The sequence below is a fragment of the Cajanus cajan genome, chromosome 9 (genome assembly GCF_000230855.2).
Source record: "Cajanus cajan strain Asha chromosome 9, NIPB_CcT2T_4, whole genome shotgun sequence".
NCBI classification, from domain to species: Eukaryota; Viridiplantae; Streptophyta; class Magnoliopsida; order Fabales; family Fabaceae; genus Cajanus; species Cajanus cajan.
Window position 1 is genome coordinate 25552445 of NC_138525.1, and position 12510 is coordinate 25564954.

Consider the following 12510-nt stretch of genomic DNA (forward strand, 5'->3'; position numbering starts at 1 on the left):
TTTTGCGTTTCAAGAAGAAAAATCCTATTGTAATTCAACATTTCGATTAAAAATTATAGTTCAATTCCAATTATAATTCAATTGTATGTTTATTCAACTCTTCCGTTTTTGACCCTTAACTGTTTTGCATATATTCTATAACTTTTCTGCATCTATATCATGTGTAATTTCCATAATTTCTGTATCTGGTGTGGGACAGTCGGAATTGGATATACCAAGTTTCAAACAAATTACCTAAGTAGATGATCCATTAACTTGAGAAGGGTTGTGAACTTTTCGAGACAAGAACAGTGTGTTAGCGGTCTTTAAATATTTATTTACCATCCCCCACCTTAATAATTTGGTTGAAAAAACTTTATGAACACAGCTTGATCATATTTTTTTTGTCACAAATAGTTTATTTTATTTTTATGTTAAAAGATTCTAGAAAGATTTTCTAAGGTTGTTCTAAGGTTGTTATCATGAGAATGAATTGTTAAAAGGTCCTTCCTTAAAGTGATTGTGACAAGAAATGAAGAGCTTCTCATCCATCTCCAAGAACATCTTTCTAATATTGTGTGTTAGGTTGATGACTGCCGGGTTCCAATGGCTTTGAACACTATCTAAAGCGGGAAATATGATGGGCAGGATCACTTGACGGTTATGCGCAATCAAGTTGACAAAGTGGTCATTGTTCCATAAGAAAAGGGCCCTTTCAGCTACCTGCAACAATCCATGTTGAACAGAAAAAGAAAATGTTTTTTCAGCTATTAACTAACACATCCATGGAAACAAATAATTCTCAAAAGTATGGTCACAAGTGCATTAAGGTAACAAAAACAGCTTCCTTTCCACGGGTTCAAGGAACATGGAATTTGTAGAAACAGAAAGAATATTTATCCTCATTCCCGTAAAACTCTAAGATCAAACTGGAGTATACAAATGAACTCAGGATGACGAGTGACAAGCTGCTTTCATATCCTATCATAGACTTAATTAACACAATCTAATTAAGCGTCGTGCACAAACAAATCTCGCAACAGAAGTTGCAATAGATATTATCTTGAACCCAAAGTAATAATCAAAAGTAAAACTGTTCCAAAAACTCAGAATCCCATGAAAACCTTAGATATCAAATGCTGAAACTAAATACAGCTGGGAAATAACAAGACATGGTTATTTAACTAAATTATCCTCTATAGTACCATTAAATTTAACTAAATGTCATTATGATTTACACAAAACAGCGCTTCGCAAAGAGCAAGGCCACAAATGCTACGCCCAAAAACTAACTCAAATATAGAAAAAGATAAGAGCAAACCTAGAAAAGTAAAAAATAAAAAATAAAAAAAAACACACATCCAACCACATTGCATGACTAATTTCCTCAAGCATTTGCCTACATTTCATACTCAAAATATATTACAAAACATAAATAAGGAAGATCTCCACATTTGTAAGACGATTGTAATGTACATTAACAGAAGCAAACCCTGTCAGAACATGTAAGTGAAAGAAAATAAACAGAACCATGTAAACTATGGAGCACGGATCTAATCCTTTCAAGTGGAAAAATAACAAAAAACTAGAAATATGCAGATGCTGAAGATTTACCAAAGGAATTCAGTATAACAACTTTACCTGAAAGTGTAGGCTATTTCTGTATAACGAACTCTGTTTGCACATGCTAATGTAGACAATAGTAACTCGTGCACTGATCTGCTTACTTTATTACTATGATGCCTACAAATTGCATAGGGAAGTACAGCAGAAATTTTTTGAACAAATGTAAACTGATTCCCACGAGTTCAAACTGTCCACAATTGCTCCCTTTTGATACTAAGATCACAGATTTTCATCCTGCACTTTTTCCCCCTTGTCCTCTATCAAACAGTTTGCATTTGAGACAGCTTTTTCTGATGAACTTCTATACTTATTACGAAGTTCACTAGGGTCCTTACAGTCCTTCAACATATCAGAAAATGCTTTGGCTTTCTTAATTATAGATTTTCTTCGTCCATGTGCATCATCTCTGTCTTCACTATAAGTATCTGGCAAGTTGGTAGAATAGGGAACAGAAGACATCAACTTGCAAAGCTTTTGAGCCATTTCAGTCATACCTTGTCTCTTTAACTCAGCTTTCATTCTCTGAAAAGTGAGATACTGAGGAACTATACCCCTCCGTATCATGTCCTCAAATTCCGCAAAAGCCTCTTCCAACCTACGCATTTTGCAAAGCAAATGAATTAACATGGTACTTGTAGCCAAGTCCATGTCATACCCATTATGTCTCATTTCCTTGCTAACTTGAACGGCCAAGTCTAACTTCCCTTCCTCACATAACATCTTCACCAAAAGATGGTAAGTTAGCCGATCTGGGGTATAACCAGATTCAATCATCTTTGTATACAGGTTCATCCCCTCCTCAATTTTCCCACATCTTGAAAAGTACCTAAAATAATAGTTATAGGTGGTTGGACTTGGGAGGAAACCCCTACTTATCATCATTTTGAGAATCTTACTAGCACCTACAAGATCTCCTGCCTTACAAAACCCCTTTACCAGAGAATTATATGTGGAATTAGTAGGGCCTATTTCCAGAACATGAAAACGTTCCAACATGCCCATGGCCTCTTTAAATCTTCCAGCTTCTGCTAATGCATCAATTATTGGGTTATACACAATTGCATTTGGTTCAATTCCTTCTCTAGTCATATCCCCAACCATTTCAAGTGCCTTTTCGATTCGGCGCATGCGACAATATCCTTCCACAAGGGTACCATATGTCACAACACTTGGTCTCACATTCTCCTTCTTCATCTCTTCCCAAAGTCTCTCACCCTGCTTGAGTTTCCTCGATCGAAACCATCCATTTAACATTATGTTATACACCCGAATAGAAGGAACCCAACCTAAGTCCAACTCCTTTCTCCAAAGGAAATACTCTGAAGCTTCCCTCACAGACCCTTCTTTACAAAGTGAATCCATCAATATCTCAAACAAACTCATTCCTGAGCCAGAATCCACAATTGACTTGTTATTTCTGCCAAACTCGTATGTTCTAATTGCAAGTTTTGACATTCCTGGTTTTTTTTACAAAAAAAAAAAAAAAAAAAAAAAGTGCATTTATCAATAAAAAATGAAACAGAAAATTTTGTACAAAACTACACATAATTTGAGATACGAAAATTCTTAAACATAGAAAAACTACACCGCACTTACAATATACCAAATTTAAATTCAACAATCTGAAAACCTAAATTGCATGCTTTTGTTACCCTACCACAACCAATTAGTATTTCGTTGCTGGAGGTGAAAAAAAAATATTTAAATTGAATGCACTATCATGACAACTGCATACGATAAGTTTGTTAAATTTTATAATAATTATTTTAAAAATCATTTTCTTATTAGTTGATAATGTTTGGCAAGCTGAAATCACGTCTCACAAGGACATTAATCCTTGGTTGTCAATTTTGGAACACTGTGTGAATCATGTCTATGGAACAAAAAATGTACAAGAATTACATTAACAGGTATCATAAAATATTAATATTTCATTATGAGCTTGATTTTCATCTATTGTCAATATAAAGATTTTTACGTTGTCAAAAATAAATTATCCTGGATATCACTTTAAAAATGATTATTATAAAATTTAACAATTAACAAACATAATATACATGATGATGCATTTTTTATTTTCAGATGAACAAAGGTATCCCTAGCGAAAAAAAGAAAGACAAATACATTCTAACTCAGTTCTCATACTATTACTTTTAAGTTTTAACAATATATAAACATACTTTTTTTTATCCATGGGAATCAAAATAATGGCATCAAAATTCAAACTTAGAACCTTATGCATATTATCCCAATGTAACTGATAAGTCCTATATGTTAATTACAATAATTACACGTCTAAGGTGATTTTTATCAATATATCCAAACAATGTTCCTTACTTATTCCCAATATACTTTCAAAAAGAATTGATCATGTTTTAATCCTTCAAATTTGAGTTATACATTTTTCCCTAAAATTTAAAGCTTGTGTTTTTGTCCCTAAAATATAATATAATATATATATATATATATGTATATATATATTATTTGAGTCCCTCAAATTCAAAATTTATCTTTTTGGTCCCTTAATTTAACAGAATATAAATAAATATAAATATATATATATATATATTATTTTAATCCATCTGCTCAAATGTCATTAATTAATCTATCACGGAGAATTTTTTTATTAATGTCATTGTCAATGAAAACATCACATTAGAACAACTAATACTATAAAACTGTCTTAATTTATCATTGTCAATTATGTTATTACTGATACTACAAAATTATCTAAATATGTCACTGTCAACTATGTTATTACTAGTGCCAATTATGCTATTACTAATGTCATTATTCGTAAAAATATCAAACTAACTAATATTACAAAGTTATTTTAATTTATCACGGTCAATTATGCTATTCTATTGGTGAGAACGAGACACTAAAATAATATTTTTAAAATTACATAGACTAAAATGACAAGTTTTAAATTTGAGGGACGAAAATAATTAACATGGATGACTAAAATCATAATTAATCCTTTGCAAAAAGAAAAACCAAAATATTAATTTGATCCGCGAAAAAGTCCCAAACGCATTGGCAGAACAACCAAACCCAAACTGAACAACTGAAAACCCTAAACCGCAACCATTTTCCGTTACCTGCACGCGCGTAGCGCCGAATCATGATAGCGAAGGTCCCAACGGAAACCAAGCTCTCTCCTTCCCCTCCGTCGACGTGATCGAGCACGAGCTTCCAAGCGGAGTCAAACTCCCTGGCCTTGGCGAGCGCGTTGACCACGGCGTCGAACAGCTTCGGGCCGGGCTGGAACGCGGGCCGTGTCTGGGCCCAGAGGAAGAGCGAGTGCAGCAGCTTGGGGGACGAGCCGAAGCGGTCGAACACCGCGAGCAGGAGGGGCGGGTCCGGTTCGATTCCGGACCGGTCGAGTCGGGAGTGGAGGGGCGGACCGGGCGAGACGGAAGGGTCGGTGAAGAGGTTGGCGATGACGGATAAGGCGTCTGGGTTGGGAGAAGCAGGTTCGGACGTTGGGTTGGAGTTTGGTATGGGAAGTGAGGGCCACTGGATGATTGGGTTTCCAGGTTCGGAAAGCCATGAAGAAGAGAATTGACGGTGAGGGGAGGATCGGAGTGAAGGGTTTGGGTTAGGGTTCGGGTTGAGGATTAACGGCAATGAACGGAGAGTGAAGAGTATGTGACGAGGTTTGAGGGAGCGAGAGAGCATTGGGTTTCGAACTTGGAACCAAGGAGTGAACACTTACCAGTGAAGTATAGAAGTGGAAACAACACACGATAATAATGAGGGATGCTTCAATACGACGAAAATAAAATTTACTTCTTTCACTATTCTTCCACTGTTTGAGAATTTGAGATAGCTTCGATGGTTCTACCATATGTATTTTTAAAGTTATTGAATGCTTTTTTTTTTTTACCCAATATGAATAAATGTTTGAAATTTCATAAAAGGTATAACTTGAGAATTTATTAAAAATAGTCGATCACTAGGTTATTGAATTTAGAAGAAAGTCGATTCCTTCAAACCTATCCCTTTTTAAAAAAATTGATCATGATATTGTTAACTTTGTTATTTTAAAAAAAATATTAAAAAATCAATAATATCATTATTTGTGTTTTCAAAATTTAAAATCTGACTAATGTGTTAGTCTCCTCCTTACAGAACTGTTGGGATACAAATAAAATCAATTGCAATAAAATAAGTAGAAAAATAAAAATTTATAAAATACACACATACTCTAATGATTGAAAAACATTTTGGTGATAACCAAAAGTAAAATCATAGGACTTAAGTCTAAAGCGAACAATATCTCACTATTGTGAAGTTGTGTAAAATAACTTTATAAAAATAACAAAGTTATAACCCTCCCTTTATATAAATAAATCCCCTCAAATAAATCCTCAAAATCCAACAAAAACCTTAACCTATATGGTTAAAAAGGCCAAGAAAATCAACTTTGTAATTCCAAATTAACTTTGTAATTCCAAATTTCATAATCATTCAAGTCTTGTTGCACATGTTGTCCAATTTCAAGATCTAGAATAAAAAGTGCTTCCATGCGTTATGATACATTCGTTGTGTTTCACAAGATATCTAATTTTTTTCTAATTTTTTTATTCGTTAGCAAGAAGTATTCTCTCATTGAACACGAGAACTAATCCTTTTTGAAAATTTGATAGACATCGAGTAGGTAGATATCTCCTCCCAACTTGAGTTTTCTATATCTCCAAGATTTAGGATTTGATCCTTGACTATTTGATTATGTGACATGAATCCAATCGTAAGAACTATGATTTGATCCCTCGTCACTTGATTAAGCGACATGAATCTCTCACACTTAGTTATCTCAAGTTGGTACATAGGGATTCTATTTACATTTTCTGTCATGTTTTTGTAATTTTTTTTTTCTAAAAATACTCTTCTAAAAAATTATTTTTAGACTTTTGAGTGTTTGGATTATAGTTAGAAAATTAAGTTGAGTTAAACTTAACTTTCCAAACCAACTTTCAAATAAAAGTAACATAATTCCAGCTTTTACTTCAACATAAGTTTGATTGTAATTTACACTCAAGAGAAAGGAGAAAAAATTGTCAAACATATAGGTACAACGTTCGAAGCTAGCTAATTGAGGTTAGAAATTTTAACCATGTAACCAAACATAGCCTATAACATGACAAAGTGCAAGAAAACGCTTGAGAAAATGTTGAAGATACTAGACTTGTAGAAAACTAGTTTAATGGAGTTGGATAACCTTAGGATTTGTTTAAAGGTGGTATTATAGGAAAGAACATGTTAAAATCTTATACACTTATTTAATCTAACAATAGAAAATGAAAATTGAAGTTGTCCATAGTAAACCATTTAATATCGAGATACGGGCTAGCCATTGTCATGTTTGGAAGTAAAAATTTCAATTCATTCAAAAATTAAATCTTAAACTTATTTTCAAAAAAAAAAATTTAATAGTTCAAATTTCAACATTGCATCATTGCACAAACATACTTGTGAACAAAAAGCTGCATTGTGAATTGTCAAATAAAGCATCCACCACACATGCAAATTCATGCTCACACCCCAATCACCCATGAAAGAGGGTGGGCAAAATTTTGAGAACTTGCTTATAATCAAACTAACCATTCCAACACTCGTTTAGGAATTGTGACCCCCTAACTTTGTACCTTACTCATTGGTTGCTTATGTAAAGTATGACTCGGTTTGGCTGCATACAGTTTTCAACTTAAAAACCTAGAGGAGACTGTTGACCAAGCTCAAGATGAAGACTTAATTTTTGTTTATGTTTTGATGATTACAAAGAGTATCTCTCATGTTTAAGAGAGTGCACATTGAATTGATGTGTGTTTATGCTTTGTTAAGCATGTTTTCTTTGTGCTTTATGAGTAACTTAGCTATATATATCTTATTAAATGATGTTTGATGATGAAAAGTTTTTAAACTGATTTTAAACTTAAAAAATCAAGAATTTGAGTGTGTCACTCAAAATAATCGATTATCTACTTTAAATAACTAATTATTTACATTGTGTTTTCTCATTCTGAGAAACTCACTATAATAATCGATTGTTGCGGGTTGCACCAATTGTCCCGTGGCGGAGGCTAGGTGTAACGACCCACCGTAGGCCGTCACATCAAAACCAACTAAAATAAAATGATATATAATATAGAAAATAGAGCAAAAGCCAGCTACGCTAGAGTGTAAAAATTTGTCTTCATAATATCAAACATAATTATATCAGAGTCAGTCTTAGTAAAATTATACAGTAATCCCATAATAACATCATATAAGACACCCTAGATGCTGGTCAAGCTCTAAACCTAGCTACTTCTCAAAGTAGCTACCAAAGACTTCTTGCTATCCCAAAGCCTCACACCTGATCTGCTCCCCCACAAAGTGAGATCATCACAGTCCAAACCACATGGAAACATAAGGGTTAGCACGTATAAAAACCAACCATAGTACAATAAAATGAAATATCATTAAACTAGATATTCATCAACAATACATATCCATACCAAGGAAATGAACATTAAAATAGTTATTTCCATGCCAAATATAAACCAATCCAGAATCTAAGGTATACACATCCATACCAATGTATACATATTTAATAAAGAAATCCATAACCAATGTATACAATCCATACCATATGTATACATATTCCACATCCAAAAACAAAGTCACACCACTGTATAATCCATGATGTAACCAACACATCCAAACCAAATGTTGGCCTCAACACCATCCAAACCAAGTGTTGATACGGTGAAACATGTCAGCAACCCATGTCCCACGCCTAACCTCTCATGGAAAATATACAGTTGGATTTACGTCGTCACGTAACCCTGGTGATCATGGCCACTTCATCCATCGGTATGACTCGGCCTTGCCCCCATACCGGTAGCAAATAGAATACTTAGAGGAGTACTTCAGAATCCACCTAACATCTGAAGTGGTTTATTATATAATCATTGGAAAAGTTCCTTATTGGAATCCTCACCATGGGATTCACAAATTTTATAGTTTTCCAAAGATTATATCCTGATCTCACCAAGAGATCTTCCATACCATAACCTTACTCCTCTGAGTTCTATTAGCTTTTCCAAACCACATGCACATAGCATATTTCATAATTACATACAACTTTTCCATAACCATGCCAAATCATTCACTAGAACAATCATATCTAGAGTTCTAGACCTCCTTTTTGGGTGATTCCAATGCCATTAGAAAGCTAACATCTAAGGCTACAACTTTCATGACAAAATCAAAATACTCATGAAAAATACTATTCATGTGAATAGTAATAGTACTATGCACATGAACAGTAATTTCTGAAATCAATTCGTGACTGAATAGTAAACTCAAATTGAATGAATAGTAAATTCAAATTGAATGAATAGTAAATTGAATGAATAGTAAATTATGCAATCAGACGGAATTCATATGAATAGTACTATTCATGTGAATAGTAACTTTCACGACAGAAAACTTGAAAATCATCAAAATTCCTTCCAATTCATGAATCCAATCCAAATTACACGAAATTGAACCATTATAAAGCATAAACAATATCCAGAAACAACATTTTAAGCAATAAAATCAAGTTTTAACCATTAATTCATGCAAATCATGAAGAAATCATGAAAACCCTATCAAACCCCTTTTTCCTCAATCCATCCTTAATCAAGCTTAAATCATGAAATTAATATGATATTTCAAACCCATACATACTAGATTAAGTCTTATAAGTACTACCCTTACCTCAGAAACTTCAGAAATGCAAGATTTGGACAAACCCCCAAATTCCCAATTCAAACTTCAATCTCAATTTTCAAGGCTTTAGAGGTCAAATCTCCTGAAACTCCAGTTGTGAAGATTGATCCTGGCTTGATAAGCTTCCCAAATATGTCCTCAGCTTCCCTCCGGACCAGAGCCTTTCTCTCTCTACTTTCTCTCTCTAAAAACTGTCTCTGTCTGACAAATGAAATCCTCCGGTCCTAAGTCCCTATATATAGCCATTTTTCAAAATTTCCAAATTTCACCCTTAGCACCTATTCACCTCAAATATCCTATTCCTTGAAGTATTTCAACTCCCTAAGCTCTGAAACAACCTCAAATTCACTCAGAAAGACCAGATTTATCTTATGTTCCTATCCTTCGATCTCCTACCCATCTTATTCCTTTCCATGCAATACTCACAACTCACCACCATATGAAATGCAACATGTGTCAACACACAAACAAATATCACTTTCAGATATAGATGCTTGGAATAATGAGTTGCATGCCATAATACTTCACTTAACCAAGATGAGGAGGAAGGTGATCAGTCTTCTTCCCTCTTAATACTGGTTCAGTATAATGGTGTACAATGCATCATTCACCAAATTCATGCACACACATGCCTATACAAACTATCAAAACATCAACCTCTCATCTCATACTATAAAATCACTATCATGCTTAAATAACTAATCAAAATCACATTAACATACAACATGCATAGAAGTAAGTACATTCCAAATCCACATAAATAACATATACATACATACATATATACTAAATAACTTAGTATTTTCCATGTTGTTACAACTCTCCCCAACAACAAAAATTTTCGTCCCCGAAAATTCACTTACTCATAAAGAGATATGGGTATTGATCCTTCATTCTATCTTCCAACTCCCAAGTGGCTTCATTAGTAACCTCATCCCAAATAACCTTTACCAAATTGATAGATTTACCCCGCAATTGCTTAACTTTCCTATCTGCCACTGAAACTGGCTGTTTCTCAAAAGTTAAATTCTCCTTAACTTGCACTGCCTCTGATTCCAAGACATGACTCGGATCGTGAATATACTTTCTCAACTGTGAAACATGGAACACATCATGCAAATTAGACAGAAATGGAGGTAATGCAATCTGATATGCCACTGGTCCAATCCTCTTGAGAATTTGATACGGCCCAATAAACTTAGGATTCAACTTCTTAGCTTTGATAGCTCTTCCCACACCTGTGGTAGGAGTTACTTTCAAAAACACATGTTCTCCCTCTGAAAACTCCAAAGGTTTCCTCCTTTTGTCTGCATAAGACTTTTGCCTACTCTGAGTAGCTCTCATTCTTTCCTGAATTTGCTTCACCTTTTCAGTAGTCTGTAAGATGATCTCTGGCCCTACCATCATTGATTCTCCCTCTTTGAACCAACATAAAGGTGTTCGACACTTCCTCCCATACAGAGCTTCAAATGGTGCCATTCCTATACTTGCATGAAAACTGTTATTATAAGTGAACTCGACCAAAGGTAACATTGCTTCCCAATTCCCTAGATGATCTAAAATACAAGCCCTCAACAAGTCCTCCAAAGATTGGATAGTCCTCTCAGACTGCCCATCAGTCTGTGGGTGATAAGCAGAACTGAGTTTCAACTTAGTCCCTAATGCTTGATGCAAACTTTTCCAAAATCGGGATGTAAAACGAGGATCCCTATCAGAGATGATACTGGAGGGCACACCATGTAATCTAACAATCTCCTTAATATACAATTGAGTTAACTTTTCCAAGGACCACTTTATATTCACTGGAAGAAAATGAGCACACTTAGTTAATCTATCCACGATCACCCAAATAGAATCACAATTCTTAGCAGACCTTGATAATCCAACAACAAAATCCATGGTTATACTATCCCATTTCCATTCTGGCACTTCCATCATCTGTAACAAACCTCCTGGTTTTTGATGTTCTACCTTAGCTTTCTGACATACAATGCAAGATGCGACATACTCGGTTACCTCCCTCTTCATACCATTCCACCAAAACATTTTCTTCAAATCTTGATACATTTTTGTCATACCTGGATGTACACTCAACTTGCTCTTATGACCTTCCTCAAGTATTAATTTCTTCAACTCCTCATCTTGTGGAATACAAATTCTGCCCTTGTATCTCAAAACTCCATCCATATCTTGTTCAAATCCTTCAGCTTTCTCAGAACCCAACAATTCTCTAACCTTGTTCAATCCCGTATCCTGAACTTGTTTTTGTTTCACCATCTCCAAGAAATCACTAGTAATGGTAGTCATACCACAACTAATAAAATTTGTGGCAACAACAACGTTAAGATTCATATCCCTAAATTTCTCTACCAACTCCATCTCTTTAACCATCATGTAAGACATATGAAGGGATTTTCTGCTCAAAGCATCTGCCACCACATTCGCTTTACCTGGATGATACATTAACTGAAAATCATAATCTTTCAAAAATTCAATCCACCTCCTCTGCCTCATATTTAACTCTTTCTGATCAAACAAATATTTCAGACTCTTGTGATCACTGAACACATCAAACTTTGCTCCATAAAGATAATGTCTCCAAATCTTCAAAGCAAAAACCACCGCAGCCAACTCTAGATCATGCGTAGGATAATTCCGTTCATGAGTCTTTAACTGCCTAGATGCATAGGCCACAACCTGCCTATCTTGCATAAGAACACATCCTAAACCTTGATGAGATGCATCACAATAAACTTCAAAAGATTTATTGGGATCTGGCAGTATCAACACTGGAGACGAAGTCAACTTTTCCTTTAACTCTTGAAAACTCCTCTCACACTCCTCTATCCATACAAAAGGATGATCCTTCCTAGTCAGCTGTGTCAAAGGCATAACTATTTTAGAAAATCCTTCTATGAATCTTCTATAATAGCCAGCCAATCCCACAAAACCTCTAACTTCAGTAACTGATTTCGGACGCTCCCACCTCAAAACCGCTTCCACCTTAGTAGGATCAACTGCAATTCCTTGTGCAGAAATCACATGACCCAAGAATTTCACTTCAGATAGCCAAAACTCACATTTTGACAACTTTGCAAATAACTGTTTCTCCTTCAATACCTGCAAAACTGTCCTTAAATG

General features: G+C 34.7%; 1 protein-coding gene across 2 annotated transcripts; it reads right to left on the minus strand.

Moving 5' to 3' along the window:
- Positions 1-377: 377 nt before the first annotated feature.
- Positions 378-5480, minus strand: LOC109806706 (Pentatricopeptide repeat (PPR) superfamily protein). Of its 2 annotated transcripts, XR_002240419.3 has the most exons (3): positions 4707-5480; positions 1621-3062; positions 378-702 (listed from the first exon to the last, which is right to left on the minus strand). XR_002240419.3 is itself a non-coding variant. In XM_020369181.3 (2 exons), exons 1-2 carry the CDS (start codon positions 5284-5286, stop codon positions 1825-1827), a joined length of 1818 nt encoding a protein of 605 aa, XP_020224770.1. In that variant the 5' UTR covers positions 5287-5480; the 3' UTR covers positions 1340-1824. The 2 variants fall into 2 exon arrangements, 1 of the variants encoding a protein (XP_020224770.1); XM_020369181.3 differs by lacking the exon at positions 378-702 and having other exon boundaries at positions 1340-3062.
- Between the last annotated feature and the right edge of the window lie 7030 nt (positions 5481-12510).